At 41.3% G+C, this 21,939-nt stretch overlaps 1 protein-coding gene across 4 annotated transcripts in view; it reads left to right on the forward strand.

Moving 5' to 3' along the window:
* WDR7 (WD repeat domain 7) overlaps window positions 1-21,939 on the forward strand; it is a 212,238-nt gene that overhangs the window by 127,107 nt on the left and 63,192 nt on the right. For all 4 annotated transcript variants that reach the window (XM_033164543.1, XM_033164545.1, XM_033164544.1 and 1 more), the window contains one exon: window positions 14,207-14,393. In XM_033164543.1, the coding sequence (XP_033020434.1) occupies window positions 14,207-14,393 (187 nt within the window). The remainder of the gene's footprint in view (window positions 1-14,206; window positions 14,394-21,939) is intronic.

Consider the following 21,939-nt stretch of genomic DNA (forward strand, 5'->3'; position numbering starts at 1 on the left):
AAACCATAGTATGTCAAACAATGAAGTACAATACTGAGCCTCATCTGGCAGGCTTGTTCCAAAGCCTCAGGGTCTTTGCTGAAAGAGGCCTGTTCCTCTCTGCCAATGTCTTGATCTGCTTTAGTGGTGATACCTTGGGCAGAGCGTTTCCCAACAATTTCAGCTGGCCAGGGAGAAGAGACAGATCCAAAGATGTAACGCCCTGCTTGCGTGTTTGCTTTCTCAAAGCTAAAAAACGGCACTCGCATATCCTCCAACATTCTCAAATGAAAACAAGGACGTCCTAAAATATTATACCCCACACATCTGACTGAGTTGCCCCAGCCATTCTGGGCGGCTTCCAGCATATATAACAAACATAATAAAAGATTAAACTAAAAAAAAAAAAAGCTTCCATATATAGGGGTGCCTTCGGATGTCTTCTAAATATTTTATAGTTACTTATCTCCTTGGCTCAGGGGTGGCATAACTCCATATCCTCCAACATTTGTCCAATGAAAATAGGGATGTCCTATGGAAAAGTGGGACATTCTGGGTCTGGGATCAAATCAGAAACTTGGACGGCTTCTTTAAAACTGGGACTGTCCCTGGAAAATGCGGGCACTTGGAAGATCTGCACTCGTTTCATATGTAAATACAGATATCCATTGCCATGTTTCATGGCCATGTGTTTATATGGGCTGTCCATTCTCTTCTCCCAAGAATTGTTGGTGGACTCCAAAATGTGTATAGGCTGCGACTTGCCGGCATTTTCTTTGCTTTGTTCCCATTCTCTGCTCTTGACTTCTGTACCACTGAAGGCAAATTAGCCCCTCTGGGCAAAGGCTTGTCCCTTGCTTACATTACCGCATATGCTAATTGCACAGTATAAAAATTATATAAATTGGCCAAAAATATCTGTTCCCTTTCCCAGACCAATATGACTCCCATCTACCTAAAACTTCCCATGTGCTAATGTCTTTATATAACACAGACATGAGTATTTGCAGAATCTCCTTGGAGATGTAATAGATAGATAAAACACATGGGACGCCCACTTCCTGTTTTCTGACATCCTTGGTCAACATAAGCAAAGAAGACAGCAGGGCCCATTCTTCTGTCTAGCAAGAGTCCTGACAGTCGGAAGGTGCATCATGGTCAAATGTGAAAGCAGAGCTTGTGTTCAAATCTATTTATACTACAGCAAGAATGGAGAAGGAATAGAAGTTGCATAAGCCCAGACTTCTTGAAAAGAGGTGATTTCCAACTGCCCACTCCTTGCTCCTCGCAGTCACTAAGTGGATACTGGGCCTCTTTTATGGCACAGCTGATTCCTGGGCTCATCTTTGACCTTACCTGAATATCTGGCTCTCTTTCTGAGAGGCTGGGCCTGTTAGTGTTTGGGAAGACTGTCTGACTTGATACATTCCAGGGAATGGTGGATGGGCGCAGGACAGGCAACATAAACTAATGCATGTCTCCTTATGCAAAAAAATGCTATCTGAAGGTCAGTACTGTGCTACCTGAGGTTGGGGGGGATACATATTGTATCCCACATCAGACTGAAAATAACTAATTGCCTTGGAACCGTTGCTTTTAAAGGAGACAAGTTAATACCATGCAGACAGAAGAATTGTGACCAACTGTCTTCAAGGGTGAAACTGGACATTGGACAAGAAGCATGGCAGTAATCTGACATCTCATTTCATGTTTCCACAAACCTTTCCCCTATAGCTGTCAAGTTTCGGATTTGAAAATAAGGGATCAGCAGCCTCACCCATCCTGGGGACAGTCACATGGCAGTGGTGGGCGGAGCCAGAAGCAAAAGTGGGTGGCGCTGGTGTGAACGTACGCAGTAGGCTTACTGTATTTTGGAAACGCTGCCCGTGGGCTACGACGCCTGTAAGCACGGGAAATGGATCCCGCTTGCTTTTAGGCTGCAAGGAGGCGAGGTCTTCCCAGTCCCTGGCCAGCAGGGGGAGGGAGAGGAGCTGCTTCCTTTGAAAAAATGGGAAATTAAACGGATATAAAAAATAAGGGATAGCAATGGGAAACTGCTTGAAATAAGGGAGATTCCCGGGGAAAACGGGATACTTGACAGCACTGCTTTCCCCTTCAGTGGTTGCATGGTCACACAAAGTGCAACAACAGGCATTGGTCTTCAATTTTCGTTGGCGAATACCTAGCTCTGCTTTAAAGCTCTCCTCTCAGCCTTAACCTCAGCTAACTTAACCCCCCCTTCTTTTGATCTCCAGTTGAAAGTACCCAGAATCTGCAAAAAGGGGGGGCGGGGAGGGGAGTGAGACAGCAGCATATGTCATTGTTAGAGTGATGCAATGGTCATACTTCATTTACAAGGATCTCCATTAGAAAGTACAGGAAACCAAGGCTAACATAGTATTCATATACTTGACAACTTTGTTAATGTTCCCTAGTGCTTGTGGCTTATTTTCTTTCTCTCCTTGAGGAAAATGTTCTAAATCTGGGCTCCTTGTTTGGTTCTAAATGTATTCAGAGTCCCCCCCCCCCACTCTCTAAATGAAAGGACTTCTTTAACAGCTAATTGACTACAGTAGTGATTGGAGTTCAACCTTCGCAGGCCTTGCACAACAGCAGACAAAAAAAATTTGGACCCATTCACGATACAAGAGTAGGATTTTGAAAAACATATTGCTAGCATCCTATTTGTCTTCATTTTATTCTTCACTGAGCCCCAGTATTTGATTACAGTTTTTTGAGGGGGGGAAATGCACCAGAAATCTTCATTTGCAAGCTTGCCCAGTAATGCTCTTGTAGCACAGATGGGATAAGCCACCTTTAAAACGTATACCCTTGCTCCTTTTTACAGTAAAGCCATAAAAAGCTGGCAGGCAAATAAAGAGACGGATCTTAAGCCTCTTTTAATAAAACAATTAAAGTAATAAAGTAATCTCTTACTGTTTTATTAATTTCATTGGTAGAACATAAAGGGCTTTGGGTGAAATCTTGAAATTAATTGGAGTCTTCCCCTGGGGTTCAAGAAGTCAAGATTTTATCTCGTATATTTGCACTTATGAGCACATATTTAAGTTTCATTTTAGGTGATAGCGACAAAAATCAGCAAAGGTTATATTACTTAAAACTAGTTTTCTAGAGGATTATAGGAAATCGGCTGGCTAGGGCTTAGTGAAGCGAGGGAGGTCTTCTCAACTGCAGTTTAAGAGACTGGGATTGTGAGCTTCGTTTCCCACAGCCTCTTCCTGGAGTGAGTACCCTCTCACCAGATGTTTCCATGCCTGAGTGATGTTAACCATGGCTAAAGCTAACCAAGGTTCCTACACAACCAAGCTTTGAACTGCATATTAGGAGAGTTGGTCAGTAGGATATGGTTTGGTGTAGGCTGGTATGAAAGATATCTGATGTATGGAGTATATATAACAGGGATGGAGAACCTGTGACACTCCCAGTATTGGACCACAATTCCCATCATTCCAGACCATTGGCCGTGCTGGTTAGGGCTGATGTGGTCCAACAGCTTTTGGAGATCCACAATTTCCCCATCCCTTTTATAAAGGTTTGTGTCAGCAGAGAAGAATTTGACTCAGCATTGCTTCTATATAAAGCTTCTATAATTGCAGAGGTTGTATGGCTGGGACAAGAGCAGCCGCTCCTTGTCTCTTCTCTAATTCCCTTCCCTATAATGTCAAACTAAAACATTTGATGTGGAGGCATTGTGTTGCAAACTTCAGTGTCCCCCCTCCAGTTTATTGGCTGCCATTTACAGGGGTGGAGAAGCTTAACAGTGACATGACCCTTGGGTCACATGTTCTACTTCGCTCCTGTATGTGCTGATTTTGTGCTGCCTATTGTCGTCGTTTTTCCATTTCTGCAGCTTTTTAAAATGTTCCGGCTGTAATTGTTTTACTGTTGTTGTTTTTTTGTTTTACTGTAATTTTAACTTTTGGCGAGCCACCTTGGGAATCTCTGTAAGTCATTTAAGCAAATCGGTGGTTTACTAGATTTTATGAAAGGGGAGGAGATTCCATGTTTCTGCTACTGCTTTCAGAAGTAGCCATGCAAACCCTTCTTGTGTACTTCAAGCCTCAGGTGACTGAGATTTAGGTGGGTGGAGAGAGAGAGAGAGAGAGAGAGAGAGAGAGAGAGAGAGAGACTGTGTAGTCAAGTACCGAATCCAGAGGTGTTACAGACTTACCTTGCTCTCTCCATATTTTGATTCATTAAAACTTGGCATACTGAATTGTTGCTAATAATTTCACTGAAGAAGATAATGACTGAAATCTGTATGCCATGTTCTTGAAGTTGCACTGGTTAAATCTATAGCGGTTATCGCTTCCTTTTACGAAACAAAATAAAAAATAAAAAAATTCCTTCCAGTAGCACCTTAGAGACCAGCTAAGTTTGTTCATGGTATGAGCTTTCGTTTGCATGCACACTTCTTCAGATGTGCATCTAAGGTGCTACTGGAAGGATATTTTATTTTCCGACTACAGCAGACCAACACGGCTACCTACCTGTAACTAGCTTCCTTTTACTTTACAGGGTTTATAATTAAATTGGGGACTGTATACAGGTCTTTTAATCTAAACATCATTTATTAGTTCTGGGGAAATTCATCTCTTCCCCCCCTCCAAATTCCATTCAGAAAGGAACACTCGGGTATTATTTGGACGTAATCAGAAACCATAGCAAGGAAAACTCAAATTGCCAAAAGTTTGCAAGGATAGTCGGCCCGTTAGGTAAACAGCTGCCAATTAACCAGCTTTATTCTGTGCTGCACGATTATTGTTTGTGCTGTTTTGCAGATCCATCGGCATATATTGCATATTGTAATCCTTTGATCTATTATGTAAACTTGTTAATAGACACTGGGTAAATAGGAAGGCGCCAGCCACCACGCAGCCTTGCTAATGCAGTCCTTGGCTACTGTACCAAGGCCAATGTATTGGCAGATTTGCATTAGCATAGACACTGCTCATCCTGCACTAGATAATGGACTCAAAGGTTAAGAGCAAAGGATCGCAACAGCCCCAATCAGCGGAGCTTTTCTAGGGCTAATTACCTCTTCACTGCGCTGACTCTAATGTGACATGTTTATTGCCTTAACTAACAACTCATTAGCTTAGTTGATGTTTTTGTCAATATTAATTCGTTCATTTAAGCCAAGTCAAAGCTTAAACAAAGATGTCCAGACTGAGAAGTGGGCAGCAGAGTGACTTTTGTTTAGTTCATCTTTTCTCTCTCTCTCTCTCCCCTTAGCTCAATTTAAACAAGATAAATGTTGACAAGAGAAATATTTAGAGTGTCTGCAGGTAGTAGGTGTTTACTAATGTGCTAGTGTTCAAGGGCCAAAGCGCTTTATTTAAATTGGGGCGGGGGGTGAGGCTTAAATGATTTGAGAGCGAAATGTTTAATAAATTAAAACACACACCTAATGCGTCTCAGGAAGAGCCATTTGAAAACAACTCTGGTTTCCAATAGGTTAAATTTAGGTCCCTGGGAAGATGTGCTGATTGGCCAGCAATCTCTCGGCTGCTAAATATGGCAGGCAGTTTGTTCAATAAACAAAAATAAGAAGCTGGGTTTTGAGAACTGCCTGTAGGAGGGGAAAAACATAAAAATCAATACTTTATCTCAACCACAGCAATAAGTAGCTAAATGAATGATATTAAAAAGAGCTACTGTATAATAGCATCGCAGTAATGATCAATTACATTTATCTAGGAAAGTTACTTGTTTAGCCCTCATTCACATTTTACTAATGGATGATTGCCGTAGTTCATTATTTCAGTGTCCTTCATTTGAAAAGGAAAATAATCCATTACAAGATTCATTATCACAATTTCAGTATGCATAATCTGGACGTGGAAATAACTATGACAGAGGCTTTTTGTTGTTCTTCTTCTTCTTACATAGGGGCTGCCCAGTGCTATTTTCCTAGAAAAAGAGGTGCCGGAACTGAGCAGGAGTTGGTGCTAGAACCTACCTGAGGGGTGCTAGAGCCTACCTGAGGGGTGCTGGAACTGAGTTCCTGTGAGTTCCCCTTGGCAAAAAGGCCCTGGGGCTGCCCTTGTGTTTAACAAAAAGGGGGGGTGTGAGAGAGGAGACCATATTAATTTTGCATTTAACAGGCTGGAAGCTGATGATGTAGCACAGTATGGATCGGAAAGCTCCCAGTCACTTCTCCTAATTGAATGTAGCTGTTAACTCCAGTGCAGTAAACATAAATGAAAATGTGGGGTTTATTGTGTTATCTGTAGAAAGCCATAAACGCTCAGAGTGCTTTACACCTCCCTTTCCTTCCTAGGGATGGGGAACCAAAGCAATTGGTGGCCATAAAGCTGCAAGAATGCAGGAGGTCACCAGTGTAGGGCGGGCGCAATGGCAATATACTGAAAAGGCGAGTGCGTGTTGTGGACGTCTGTTGTAAAACTGTGTGAAGTCATGGATAAATGAGGAAATATATTATTATTATTATTTTTAAAAATGGACTATTTGGACTGCCAGCAAGCCCCACCCGTAAAGTAAAAAAGAACAAAATGCCACAGAATATAATGTCCCGATTAAAAATAAAGAAATGTGGAAACGTTAGTGCCACACAAATATTTAAGCATAATCTTTAAAAGGCAGTCTAAATAGAAAGGTAATTCTACAGCAGCTCAGATTTCTGAACTTTGGGGAAACATTGCTCTGGAAGCTGCCTAGTTTGGCTTAGGTCTGAATCCTTCTTTGGGTAGGTAAGAAGCTTTTTTTTACTTCCCTGTTCACCATTGGGAGGGGGGGGGAGTTATAGCCATTTAAAAAATTCTTATGATGGATGAGCTTTGAAGGCATAGTGGCAGAAAGTGCTTACTAAATCTCAGATAAATAGGTCCAGGGGTTTTCTTGTACTGGGTACCATTAGGTTTTCCTTTCCTTTCCTTTTTAAAGAACCATCTGTAGCTCCCTCATTTTGGCAGAAGTTTATGAAATTTGCAAATATGGTATCCCTTTCTGAGGAGGTTAAATCCTGACACATTTCAGTGGTTTTCATGCAAATACTGTCTTTCCAGTTTTGGGGTGATTTTTTTTTTAACCAACTGACTTAATTCCCCCTAATTATTTTTTTGTGGCAAACCTGTATAAAATAGTGTACATGGGAGAGATGTCCATGGCTAAGGAACCTGCCAAATTACAGACAAATCGGTCCAGGTTTTTGTGTGTGCGGATTTTGGTGGGAGAAGTAAAAAAATATTTTGCTTCTCTCCCCGTGATTATGTGGGCAATAACTTTATCATGAAAATGGGATATATTGTAGAGGTTCCTGAAGGAACGTAACCTGAAAATTTTGGAAGGAGGAGCACAGGGGCCAGGGAGTTGAGTTGTTATGTTCACTAACTGGAAAACTAAGACGAAACAAAATCAAAAATTCTTTCCAGTAGCACCTTAGAGACCAACTGAGTTTGTTCTTGGTATGAGCTTTCATGTGCATGCACACTTCTTCAGATACACTGAAACAGAAGTCACCAGATCCTTAAATATAGTGAGGGAGTGGGGAGGGGTATTACTCAGAAGGGTGGTGGGAATGGGTGATCAGCTGATAGGTGTGGAAAACCTGTTGATGACTCTTAAGGGCTGCAATTAGTTATGCAGGGAAAGGCAAGCTGTGAGATGGCTAAAGATAGCTTTGTCATGTATAATGAGATAAGAATCCAATGTCTTTGTTCAAACCAGGTTTCTCCATGGTTTTAAGTTTGGTGATTAGTTGCAATTCAGCCACTTCTCTTTCCAGTCTATTTCTGAATTTTCTTTGGCAGACTATGGTTGGACTATGGCAGACCAACACGGCTACCCACCTGTAACTGGAAAACTAAGAGACAAGGACAATAGAGACTTCAAAAAAGATTGGGAACCGTTTATGTTGTACTTACAAAAACATTGTAAAGAAGTCAACTCACTAGCAATTAAGAAAACAAGTATAAAAGTTAAGATGCAATAATGGGGAAATAATAAAGGGTGAGATGTAACTTGGAAAAAATGGTACAAAAAGAATAAGAATATGTTGTTGTTGTTGTTCAGTCGTTCAGTCGTGTCCGACTCTTCGTGACCCCATGGACCAGAGCACGCCAGGCACGCCTATCCTTCACTGCCTCTCGCAGTTTGGCCAAACTCATGTTAGTAGCTTCGAGAACACTGTCCAACCATCTCATCCTCTGTCGTCCCCTTCTCCTTGTGCCCTCCATCTTTCCCAACATCAGGGTCTTCTCCAGGGAGTCTTCTCTTCTCATGAGGTGGCCAAAGTACTGGAGCCTCAACTTCAGGATCTGTCCTTCTAGTGAGCACTCAGGGCCGATTTCCTTGAGAATGGATAGGTTTGATCTTCTTGCAGTCCATGGGACTCTCAAGAGTCTCCTCCAGCACCATAATTCAAAAGCATCAATTCTTCGGCGATCAGCCTTCTTTATGGTCCAGCTCTCACTTCCGTACATTACTACTGGGAAAACCATAGCTTTAACTATACGGACCTTTGTCGGCAAGGTGATGTCTTTGCTTTTTAAGATGCTGTCTAGGTTTGTCATTGCTTTTCTCCCAAGAAGCAGGCGTCTTCTAATTTCGTGACTGCTGTCACCATCTGCAGTGATCATGGAACCCAAAAAAGTGAAATCTCTCACTGCCTCCATTTCTTCCCCTTCTATTTGCCAGGAGGTGATGGAACCAGTGGCCATGATCTTAGTTTTTTGATGTTGAGCTTCAGACCATATTTTGCGCTCTCCTCTTTCACCCTCATTAAAAGGTTCTTTAATTCCTCCTCACTTTCTGCCATCAAGGTAGTGTCATCAGCATATCTGAGGTTGTTGATATTTTTTCCGGCAATCTTAATTGCGGTTTGGGATTCATCCAGTCCAGCCTTTCGCATGATGAATTCTGCATATAAGTTAAATAAGCAGGGAGACAATATACAGCCTTGTCGTACTCCTTTCCCAATTTTGAACCAATCAGTTGTTCCATATCCAGTTCTAACTGTAGCTTCTTGTCCCACATAGAGATTTCTCAGGAGACAAATGAGGTGATCCGGCACTCCCATTTCTTTAAGAACTTGCCATAGTTTGTTGTGGTCGACACAGTCAAATGCTTTTGCGTAGTCAATGAAGCAGAAGTAGATGTTTTTCTGGAACTCTCTAGCTTTCTCCATAATCCAGCGCATGTTTGCAATTTGGTCTCTGGTTCCTCTGCCCCTTCGAAATCCAGCTTGCACTTCTGGGAGTTCTCGGTCCACATACTGCTTAAGCCTGCCTTGTAGAATTTTAAGCATAACCTTTCTAGCGTGTGAAATGAGTGCAATTGTGCGGTAGTTAGAGCATTATATTCTTATTATATTCTAATAAGAATATAACAATATTTAATTAAAAGATTATGAAATTAAGGTAGAGTAAGACGGGCAGGAGAAGCAAATATTTAAAGAACCAGAAGAGGAAGTTGAGAGAAGTCATGGAGGGGGGGGATTGGAATCCATATATTTTCTTTGTGATAATAATGATTGTGTTGAATATAAAATTGTAAAACTCAATAAAACTATTTAAGAGAGAGAGAGAGAGAGAGAGAGAGAGAGAGAGAGAGAGAGAGAGAGAGATGTTATGTTCCCTCAGTTGGCACCAAATGTGACAGAGCTACGGATGCCTTGGTAGAAATGACTTCTGCTTACCGGTATGTCTACAACTGAAAACCTTTGCCACATCCAAGTAAGCCGCCCTGTGATCTTCGGATGAGGGGCGGTATGGAAATGTAATTTAAAAAAAATAGAGTTCCTTCTCCTGTAAATTTGTGGACAGTGGACAAATTGTGCAGCGTAAAATCCGGCCATTCTGTCTGACCCCAGCAGTGGTGGGAGAGCTTTGTTCTCTTAGCAACACTTAAAATAAGTGGCCAGTCATTATTAATTCATCTGGCATTCTTTGTTATAACATAAATCTTAGTGAACTAATTTGGTTTTAAAGTGCTTATAATAAGGAATCTCCAGAGGATGCAACCATAATTGAGCTACTAATTAATTGCAACGTTATTTTAATGTGGCATTCTTTTCTTCGCTTGACTCTTCATCTGAGGATGTCAGCAGCCGTTTTGGCAACCGTTTCTTCTTTATCTACACTCGGCTCTTTTGTGCATGTACGCGCAGCATGGCGGAAGGTTCTTTTTGTCCAGCATCGGTTTGGCGGTGTGGTCATAGAAGAGCCACTCCCATCTTCAAGCCAAAGCCAAGATCTACCATGTATGATCAGCGAAGAAAAGAGCTGTAAGGAGGAAAGATCCAGTGTTTCTCTAAACCAGCCCTGCACTTTGCAAAATCGTAGCAAAAAGTAAGGCCCACGGGTGAAGACTAGGGCTGGGCAATACAGTGGTACCTTGGTTCTCAAACTTAATCCATTCCGGAAGTCCGTTCCAAAACCAAAGCGTTCCAAAACCAAGGCGCGCTTTCCCATAGAAAGTAATGCAAAATGGATTCATCCATTCCAGACTTTTAAAAACAGCAGTTTAACAAGAATTTTACTATCTAACGAGACCATTGATCCATAAAATGAAAGCGATAAACCATGTACTGCAGTCACACGGTCAGTCAATCAGTAGCTGAACTGGGTTCCACAGTGTCACAAAAACAAAACAAAAAGAGCCGCAAAAATAAAAACGCAAAATAAATAGCAAAAACAGGCAGACCTCAGCATAACACTTAAAACGGAAGTACAGTATGGCACTCAAATCAAAAAGTTTGCAAACCGGAACACTTACTTCCAGGTTTGCAGTGTTAGGGTTCCAAGGTGTTTGAGAACCAAGGTACCACTGCATCTGGTTTTCAGCACTGTGGTATATCGCCAGCAAAAAATCATGATATACCAACGTATCATGATGTCTGGAATAAGGATGGAGCCACGTAGAGTCATTGGCTGGCTTCATGGTTTTTCCTGCATCATGATTTTTGCCTGCTGTTGTGATTCACTGCCTCCTGCATGAGGCAGGGGAGAGCTGAGCCAACAGAATTAAAAGGGGTTGCAGGAATCGAGAGAAGCATTGGCTGGCTTCATGGTTTCCCCCCACATTGTGATTTTTGCATCACACACACATCATGATTAGCGATATATTGCCAGGCCAGTTTCATTGAACGTTGTTGTTGTTGTTGTTCAGTCGTGTCCGACTCTTCGTGACCCCATGGACCAGAGCACGCCAGGCATGCCTATCCTTCACTGCCTCTCGCTGTTTGGCCAAACTCATGTTAGTAGCTTTGAGAACACTGTCCAACCATCTCAGCCTCTGTCGTCCCCTTCTCCTTGCGCCCTCCATCTTTCCCAACATCAGGGTCTTCTCCAGGGAGTCTTCTCTTCTCATGAGGTGGCCAAAGTACTGGAGCCTCAACTTCAGGATCTGTCCTTCTAGTGAGCACTCAGGGCCGATTTCCTTGAGAATGGATAGGTTTGATCTTCTTGCAGTCCATGGGACTCTCAAGAGTCTCCTCCAGCACCATAATTCAAAAGCATCAATTCTTCGGTGATCAGCCTTCTTGATGGTCCAGCTCTCACTTTCGTACATTACTACTGGGAAAACCATAGCTTTAACTATACGGACCTTTGTCGGCAAGGTGATGTCTTTGCTTTTTAAGATGCTGTCTAGGTTTGTCATTGCTTTTCTCCCAAGAAGCAGGCGTCTTCTAATTTCGTGACTGCTGTCACCATCTGCAGTGATCATGGAACCCAAGAAAGTGAAATCTCTCACTGCCTCCATTTCCTCCCCTTCTATTTGCCAGGAGGTGATGGGACCAGTGGCCATGATCTTAGTTTTTTTGATGTTGAGCTTCAGACCATATTTTGCGCTTTCCTCTTTCACCCTCATTAAAAGGTTCTTCAATTCCTCCTCACTTTCTGCCATCAAGGTTGTATCATCAGCATATCTGAGGTTGTTGATATATTTTATTGAATGTAGTGGCGGGGAAATAAGATGAGCTTCAGTCATTTATTTTAATGTGCAGGCAGGTTGGCATGGATTTAAAGGTTAAAAACAGCAACATGAACCTGTGTTGAATAAGCCAAGAATGTGATATTAATTTTCAGGTATGCGTGACCACAAATGAATACAATTCTCTAGGTGAGGTGGCTTGTAAAATAAAAGGAAAGAATATGCAATATTTAAAATGCAAAATGCAATTATTAAAACAGCAAAGTAAAAACAACACAAAACTTTCCCTAGAAGAGGAAGAAGAAAGTAATTTGCAGCTGAGTTCAAAGCCAGTTAAAAGGAGCAAGATCAGGGCTTTCCCCCCACCACTAAGTTCAGTGAAATTGACAGGCACTGGTGTGAGAGAGGTTTCTCCGATGACTTGGAATTCACTGCCAGCTGACACCCCTCCCCAATTACGCACCACACTCCTGGTCTTGAAGACCTACTTATTTGCACTGACTTGTTCATTATTCTCTATTCTGCTATTTCAACCTTTGGGTTGATAGTCATGTAAAAAAATAAAAGTATCTGGTTTTCTCTTCGAGCTGCAAGCATATTATTGCTGCTTTTATTAATGGGAGGTTTTGTATTATTTTCTATTTTATTATCATTTGAATTGCATTTTTATCTGTTGCTTTGTAAACCGCCTTGAATAAGCTTTAGATGGGAAAGTGACCCATAAATATTATAAATTAATAACATAAAAACATTTTCAGAGCCAGTGTGGTGTAGTGGTCAAGAGCGGTAGACTCGTAATCTGGTGAACCGGGTTCACGTCTCCACTCCTCCACATGCAGCTGCTGGGTGACCTTGGGCTAGTCACACTTCTCTGAAGTCTCTCAGCCCCACTCACCTCACAGAGTGTTTGTTGTGGGGGGAGGAAGGGAAAGGAGAATGTTAGCCGCATTAAGACTCCTTCGGGTAGTGATAAAGCAGGATATCAAATCCAAACTCCTCTTCTTCTTCTTCTTCTTCTTCTTCTTCTTCTTCTTCTTCTTTCTACAAATGTTCCGCTTCTGAGTTTTCGTTATTAGGTCAGGAATTTGTATTGAGAGGAAGAATACTTGTAATTTTATTATGAATGGACAATGTAATTCAAATGGTTAAAACTTTATAATGGACATGTAGTACGTTGATATACAATGGAACCAAGGAAGGGAATAGAGGGAAGACAGTCTGTTTTGTTTTGTTTTGTTTTTGTTTTTATATTTATTATTGTTTGTTTTGTTTTGTTTATGTTTTTGTTGGAAAATTAATAAAATGTTATAAAAAGGGATTTTTACTGAGAGGGAAACCTCTTAATCTGTCTGCTGTTGAAGAAGGAACTGGGGAAGCAGTGTCTCTGAGTCAGAAGTTGTGTTTTGAAGAAAATTAAGTGCATGGTTGTGCAGCATATTCATCAGACACATTCATGGGGTTAAGATTTAAAGGCTAGCTAGTGGTTTCTCGGATGATGTCACCGGCATGTTGTTAAGGAGTCATTAAAGACCGTGCGTGTATTCTCATTAAAGTATTGCCTTCTCCCCCTTTCTCCACCGCTGCGTTGAAAGCTGATTAAAAAGCAGCTGACATTAACGGCCAAAGCTGTTTTTTCTATTTCGTTTGCTTGTTTTGAAGTTGGTTTTTGAGTACGTCTTGAGTGACCAGGCAGCAGGTTACTTCCCCGACCTCATGTGTAGTTCTTCCAAACGTTCACCTGATATTCTCAAGAACACAGGTCTTTCGGAGTACGTGATTTTAGGGTGGAGTTGCTTGTTTTGGAAAAGAGGGGGCTTGGGAAAAAGTAAACCTCAAGGAATTTGCCCCAATCTTCCCTCTGCCTCTCCTCACTCACCAATTACACACACACCCTTCTGAGGTGGGTTGGAACTGGTGGTGAGAGATTGCTGGGAACAGGAGAGCGCTTACCTGCTTCATCCTTAAGGCATGGCCATCTTGAACATGCTCAGAAATAGCATTTCTCACCAGAATCCATAAAATTTGTAATTTTCCCTGTCCACACAATACATCAAAACCACTATCATGCTGCCTTAACCACTATAATTCTGTCGTGACTTTTTCCAAAGAGTGTTGGGAATTTTAGTCTGTTAAGGATGCTGAGAGCTGTTAATCTGCAATTCCTGGAACGGTTTAATGGTCAGTCCCTCTTCCCATGGGACTCTGGGAATTGTATGTGGGAATCTCTTGGGGGGGCTCTCTCTAGATCATAGTAATCTGTGTTTGATCTCTTTTTCCTGACCCTGGCTTTCTAATGTTTCTTGTGTGGCAGGCAAGGCCTTGACGTATCTTCTGCTGCAGCCTCCCAGCCCAAAACTTCCGCCACACAGCACCATCAGAAGAACTGCCATTGATCTCATAGGACGAGGGTTTACGGTATGGGAGCCTTATATGGATGTCTCTGCTGTGCTGATGGGCCTGTTGGAGCTCTGTGCCGATGCTGAGAAGCAACTTGCAAAGTATGTACTTCACCCAATAATTTGGTATGTGTTGTCAGGGTGTGTGTGTGTGAGGTGGTAGTAGTGATTGGTTTCATTTCACATGGTTTTGGTTGAGATATCCAGTAACACCAAGGTCTAGGGGGCCCAGTTACACATTGCCAGAAAAGGGGGTTTGATTCTCACATACACAAATAGAGGATAGCAATTTGCATAAAATCAGCATATGGTAATTTATATAGAATCATAGAATAGTAGAGTTGTAAGGGGTCCTGAGGGCCAACTAGACCCAACTAAAGCAGCCATGACAGGTGGTCATCCAACCTCTGCTTAAAAACCTCCAAGGAAGGAAAGTTCACAATCTCCTGAGGGAACTGTTCCAACTGTCTAACCACTCATATTGTCAGAAGGTTCTTCTGTTCACTCGGAATCTCCTTTCCTGTAATTTGAAGCTGTTGGTTCAGGTCCTAGCCTTCAGAGCAGGAGAAGGCAAGCTTACTCCATCTTCCATGTGGCAGCCCTTTAGATATTTGTCGATGGCTACCACATCTCCTCTTTTCCAGGCTAAACTTCCAAGTTCCATCAACCGTTCCTCATAGGACTTGGTTTCCAAGCCCTTGATCAACATGTATAGGTGCAAATTTAGCAACAGTTATTAGGATTTTAATAGGAATACATTATGTCTCACCATAGTGGGGAAGACACTGAGGCCTTGTGTGCCTGCCCCATCTAGTGCCAGGTGGTGCCCATTGTTGATGGGCAACATCAAAGGTCCTGCTCTTTTTATTGTCCAAACACATGTTCAAAATTAGTATGTTTTGTTGTGCACTTTCGATGTATTAGGTGTGATCTAGTGACACCCATCTTTCAAATATGGCTCCATACTACATGTAAAATGGGAAAGAATCAATACTTTTTATTCATGTATAGGTTTCCTTGCCTTTTCGTTAATCTCCTCCAATCAATCTGCTTACGCTAAGACAAAAGTCCTCTTCAGGCACGTACTTGAAGAGGATACGTGTGGGAGACCAAGCTGGATTGTGACTGCTAGGTATGCAGTCACAATCATGCACCCAGGTGCACACCAGTCGTGCCCCATGCCAGCCACACATTTGCCTTGCACATCTACACGCATGTATGGTTTCTTCCGTGTGAACAGCAACTTTGATTGTCCAGGGCTTCTGTCCGCATTCATATTGGAGTGAATCCATGGCCAGCAGGGAACGCAGCTGGTGTGTGCATTGATATCAAAGGAACATTGCTAGTGGGCTGGATCCCACTCGCTTCACATGTAAGATGCATGAAGAGGGTTGTATTCTCTCTTACTCTAGTACTAGGGCAGACTGGCGAGCATAATATTACAGTAAATAAATATGAATAGCTAGTTCAAATTCCATGCAACAGTTCTAAAACTGATAACTCGGTCTTGTTGTGCAGGTTGAAGGAAATGACTTGGTGTACTTTATGACTTCCTTTAAAAAGAACACCATATTTTCTAAAAACTAAAACAAAAGCAAGGTTTTGATTATTATTTTATGTATCCGGATTACTTTGGGAAAGGGGGATCCACCTGCTGTAGTTTTTAAAGTATAGTAATGTCATACACACGCACACACACTTGCAATCTTCTTGGGTGTGTGGCTTTTGTTTTGTTTCTTCTTTGCCTAGGTAAAAAATATTTCAAGACAACCTTTTTCCATAGATAGATAGATAGATACGGGGGAAATTCCTTAAATGTACACTGTCCTCAATCTCACATTCTTCAGTTTAAATAGATAGAAAACACAGTCAATTAAAATGATATCGGATCATCTGTATAAATGTTTTGAGTTTCATTGCTTAAGACTTGTTTAGTTCATGGAAATATGTGAACAAGTTATATCTTATAAACAGATGTATCTGATAAATCCTTGGGGTAAAGGCAATCAATATAACCATGTACTTTTAAAAGAGGGGGAGGTGGGAATATAGCAGCAGTGGGTGTTTTCATTGTGAGCACAACCTTTCCTTGTAAGATGAAATATAAAAAATATTGTTCAGCTATTAGGATGGTCAAGTGCTTTAATTCATAGCTGCTTTCAGCTGCCTCTTAAAACCCACAGGGACATTTTCCTGCACTATTGGGCAGGATTGTATTCTCTTATATAGATACATGCCTGCTTTTGTAAAAAGCGTTCATAATTGCTCTTCTGCTCACATCCTCCGTGATGAAAAAGCATGATCTCTGATTACTGTTTTGTTGGCCAGTTAAAATTGTACTTTAACTTGGAGGGGAAATCAACACATTTGGGTGTTCACTTCTTCCCTAGCACAACGTAAGTTTGTCAGGCAATTGTTGTTATTCTAGGCAGAAGGCCAGAACAACAACAAAAATGACACCAAACTACAGACTTGCATTTTAAAAAATTACATTTCATTCCAGTATATACATGGTTAATCATTTTAACTTACAAACTTTGATTTAGTTGCCCTGATTTTTATAAGCAACTAAAGCAGAGCATACCAGATCTCTAGTCACAAATACATTTATGCCACTTAATAAAACCAAAGTGATCTAAAATCACAAAATATAACAATGTGTAGGTGTAAGCCTCTTATTGCTCCTTGCTATTTAAAAATTACCGGTATATGAAAAGTTTGTTCAGAGCTGACCATTTGTTAATTTTTGCTTCCAATGCCAAGTCTGTTAAGCAAACTTTGTTTCATCTTTTTCTTTAATCCCTTTGTTTGATGCTTGTAGCACAATACAGTGGTACCTCGGGTTACAGATGCTTCAGGTTACAGAATCGTTAACCCAGAAATAGTACTGTACCTCGGGTTAAGAACTTTGCTTCAGGATGAGAACAGAAATTACGCGGCAGCAGCAGGAGGCCCCATTAGCTAAAGTGGTACCTCAGGTTAAGAACAGTTTCAGAACGGACCTCCAGAACGAATTATGTTCTTAACCCGAGGTACCACTGTATGTCACCATTCTTTCTGATAGCGATATTTTTATTAGTATTACTATTAAGAATATTGAATGCCTCTGCCCTCTGTCTTCTGCTTGGTGAGTACTCAGAGCAGCTTACAAAAACGAAAATAATACAATAAATAATAATGTACAATACATAAACCACATAATTAAAAAAAGAACTTGCTAAAAGCAGAAATCATTTTTAAAAAGTTAAGTAGCAGGCTATATTTTGGTTGGGGAAAAGAACAATCAGGTATTACCCTCTAGTTCTGCTGCTGTGTTAGCAATTCATGTGCCTTGCCTAAAGAAAAAGACAATAAAGTCATCTCTGTGACAAGAATGTGTTTTGATCTGTGCACGCCTAGCTCAAAAATTATATTCTGAGGCATGTTCAAGCATCTGAGACTATAAATGTCATGGATGAGGCAACACACTCTTGCACGTATGAGAACGACAGTTGCACAGTTTTCTCTCAAGCTCTCAGTATACTTTCCCCCTCTCATACTGCTGATGAATTTTCCATGCATTCATTTTAATTATTTATGGAGCAGATAACAGGCAAAAAGAAGAAGATTGAAAAAAACTGCATTTCTGCCTGCAGCCTTGGCACTGCAGTTTGCCATGAAAAGAAATTCAGATGTGCCATGGTAGAAATCGGGATTTCTTTGTGTGCCCCACAGAATCGTTTTGCAGCATAACACAACCGATAGTACTTACTCTGTAGCATATGTGTAGAATCCTTCAATAAGTCTCCAGTAATTCCAGCTGATTTCAAAGTTTCAACGATTTAGCTGTTTCTTTTTCTTTTAAATTTAGATTATCACTGCACAAAGAGCCCTAACTCTCATCTTTTGAAAAGGAATAAACTGTTCTTACACATTCTATTAAAAATTCATTTATATGAATGTAAAAGATGTAACATTTAATTCTGATCCTTCCATGCAGTTGGTACTGTGTTTACATTAAATTATTTTTTTACACACACACACACACACACAAACACAAACACACAACATATGCACACCATCTCTCCTATAATTTTGAAATCAACCATTTTTCTTCAATTCTGTAATTATATTACTGTAAGAATAGTAATAGCTACTCTTTCCTTCCATTAAGTTTTTTATTATTAAAAAAAATCCTGTTCGATATCATGTGATTGAGGTAGATTACCATGTCAACGAAACAGACCTGCACAATTGCTTGTCTTATATGAATATTCCTAGTCATCATTCTGAGTCATCAAATGACTTGGACTTTTTGTGTACATAATGCAGAGATGAATATTCAGCACAACCTTTTCAGTGTGTTTTCTGGTAAAGTGAAAGAGGTAACGCATATACTGTAAAGTGTTGGTACCAGCTTGAAATGTTTTAAGTAAAATCTTGTCTCTTTGGGAAGTAGGCATGTTGCTGTCTGTATCTTTAAATACAGCTTTCATGAGGACCATTTATAGTTGCTTATTATTATTAGTATTATTATTATTATTAAGGATTCTATTTTCAGCTTCCTAGCGCATCTCTAGCTGTCATAAAGATTAGTATTGCTCCCTGTATACAGAGCTGCTGAATAAATGAATGTATCAGCATGTAGCCTTGAGGAGACCAATGCAATTTTCATCATGATAAATTGCATAATAAGCGAGAAAGTGTTTGCTTATTAATCCATAACAAGATTTAGATTGAAAACGGCCTGTTACATCCGTGACAGGTACAGTACTGGCTTGCAGAGGGACTTAAGATGGAAAGAAATGGAGCAACAAAGTGTACAGGGGGTTAAGTGTGCATCTTACCCTCCCGGTGCCCTGCTGAGCTGCCCCTTTTTTGTGCCTGATTTACCGTGCACAACAATAAGAGCGCACAGCTGCCTCGCTTCTGTCTGTGATGTTAAGCATGGTTTATAAAGGAGCTTTTATGTCGAGCGTGTGGTTCCGAGGGGGTGGGGGGAAGGGGGAAACCACTCCACATTTATTGACAAAGAAAAACACACGCGGTGTTTATCTTTTTGTGTGTTCGGTGCGCATCTGTGTGTGCGTGCACACTGAATAAAATACATCGCCCAAGCTGCAGTGTTCGGCCGAGCTTTGAATTTTCTCCTGTGCCGAGGTCTAACCCATCTCGCTCCCCCTGCCATCTTGTGCCTCTCACCTCCCCCCAAAAAAGAGAGAGATTAGACTGTGGAAGATATGTTGAGTGGAACTGCACAGGAGGATTAAGAGTATTTTTCTAGCATTAATTAGGCTTTGATTTCTAGGCTTGGACATCTGTAGGGATCTTTGTTGCCCATAATTTCCCTCCTTTGAATTATAAGCTGCAGTTTGATTCAGATTACTCTGTACAGTTTGTTCTTGCACACTTTTGTATAATTAAGCACCGGCTTTTAATTTATTTTTTTTAAGTGGTGGGTTTTTGGTTTTTTTGAGGGGGTGCAATTTATCAGTACCGTTCCTGCATAGCTCCCATCCATTTTGACGGAAATTGCATCGAAACAGACCCTGGTGGCAGTGAGAGCCCTTTCTGTCTTCAGGCTGCATTAATCGATGATGGCAAGCAACATATAGACTCCGATCGTACAAAAATATATATAAGGAAAAATATATCTGATTGCGAGTGAGAGAACCTGGGAGCCAGTGGAGAGATTGCAGGATATGAATGTCAGATACGAAGGCTTAGATATTTCCTACCCAAGGAATTCATGAAGGGCTCGTTTGTCCTTCTGAGTTGAATGGAGTGGTCATATTTTTTGGGGGGGAAGGGAAATTAGTGATTTCCTCGTAATAAACAAAAAAGTTCTACAACCCAGTTGCCCAGCAATAAAATGTTTGTGCATATAATGGCGCCTCCTACATGTGTATTCAGAAATAAGCCGTATTGAGGTCAGGGGGACTTACTCTTGGGTAAGTGGGGCTACAGCCTTTGTGCCTCTGAATTGCTAGCATCAGAAATAAATGGAGTCATTTATTTATTTTTTTAATGTTAGCTGCTTAACATTCTCCTTTCCCTTCCTTCCCCACAAACTCTGTGAGGTGAGTGGGGCTGAGAGGCTTCAGAGAAGTGTGACTAGCCCAAGGTCACCCAGCAGCTGCATGTGGAGGAGCGGAGACGCGAACCCGGATCCCCAGATTACGAGTCTACCGCTCTTAACCACTACACCACACTGGCTCTCAAGTTTACATACTTATGAACATTTTTTTTTTTTTTTTTTTTTTTACAAATTAAGTATCTCGTGTGTTGAGACAAACATGTATATGCTTTGGGTTGTGCCACTGGGTGGTGTGTGTGTGTTTTTTTAGGGGGGTTGGAAGGAATGTTTCTACCCTTCTATCATCTTTAAGTGACCTTATGGAAACCCTTTTTGTCGTAGTGTTTGTAAGTCTTGTGTTTTCATATTTTTCAACTGAAAAGAAAGAATCCCACCCCCCCAAAAAAATTCCCACCTTTGTGCCCTTTAAGTACTGTAACTTGTTAACTATATTGGTTGTAGTGGGGGGGGGCTTAAAATATGGTTTCAGTGTGAAAATACTAATAAGTTAAAGGTTGAGATTATATCATCATTGATTGAGCTGGGGCAGAGGACAACACATGCAATTTATTTATTTGCTGACTTTATGTCCCACCCTAGGGTGCCAAACAGTCCAAAAACAACTGCATTTAAAAACATCCGCCCAGGGATCTCAGAGTTGCAAAGAACAGAGTTCCTCACCCACCAAAATGTCTAGGGAAATAGGAATATTTTCAGATTTCTCCTTAAAGTGAATCCTGATGTCGACAGACACACCTGAATAGGGATGGCATTTGAAAAACAGGGAACCACCACTGAAAATGCCCTGTCACACCTGCAGATTGTAGGGTCTGGGTAGTTGATATTGGGGGAGATGCTATTTTCGGTATTCAGGTTTCAAACCATTTAGGGCAGGCATAGGCAAACTCCGGCCCACCAGATGTTTCGGGACTACATAGGGATCCATCCAGCCTACTATAGTGTACCATAACCAGAAGTGGCTCTCCAGTGTCTCCAGCAGAGAAGGTTATCATACTTGCTGCCTGGTCTTCATAACAGGAGATGCAAAAAACTGAACCTAGGATCTTTTGCTTGCACCAAGCTTTGGCCCTGTCCCTTCCCAATCAATGTCATATTCATGCTACAGATTTCTTTTAACAGTAAAACCCGTAGCATTTTATAAATATGGCTTCTTGCATAACAGCAATCTGTGTGTAGATGGGAGTGGTAGGCAGCCCCCCTCGTAGTGTTAATGATGTGGAAGAGTAAACTCCTCAATAAAATATTAAGCACTGGGACCAGCCTGGCTCTTCCTTGCCCATCTTAGCTTTGCATCTGCCTCTATTTTGGTCTTCTGACTTGGTGCAGTATGCCTGCTCCTTCATGCACATTTCTTGCTCTGACAGACCAGCTGGCCCAGCTATAGGAGGAGGTTAATCTCTGGCCACATACTAACACTACAGAGTGTCATTAATGAATTAACAAGGAGCCTGTTGCTTTTTCGGGGTGGGGGGGAATCCATGCTTTGCCCAACAGGAGGAGGGAGAGTGCTGTTGGCAGAAACACATACAGATCTTTCTTAGGACAGAAATTATTAGAACTTTGCATGTCCCC

This window comes from Lacerta agilis, chromosome 11, assembly GCF_009819535.1.
Source record: "Lacerta agilis isolate rLacAgi1 chromosome 11, rLacAgi1.pri, whole genome shotgun sequence".
NCBI classification, from domain to species: domain Eukaryota; kingdom Metazoa; phylum Chordata; class Lepidosauria; order Squamata; family Lacertidae; genus Lacerta; species Lacerta agilis.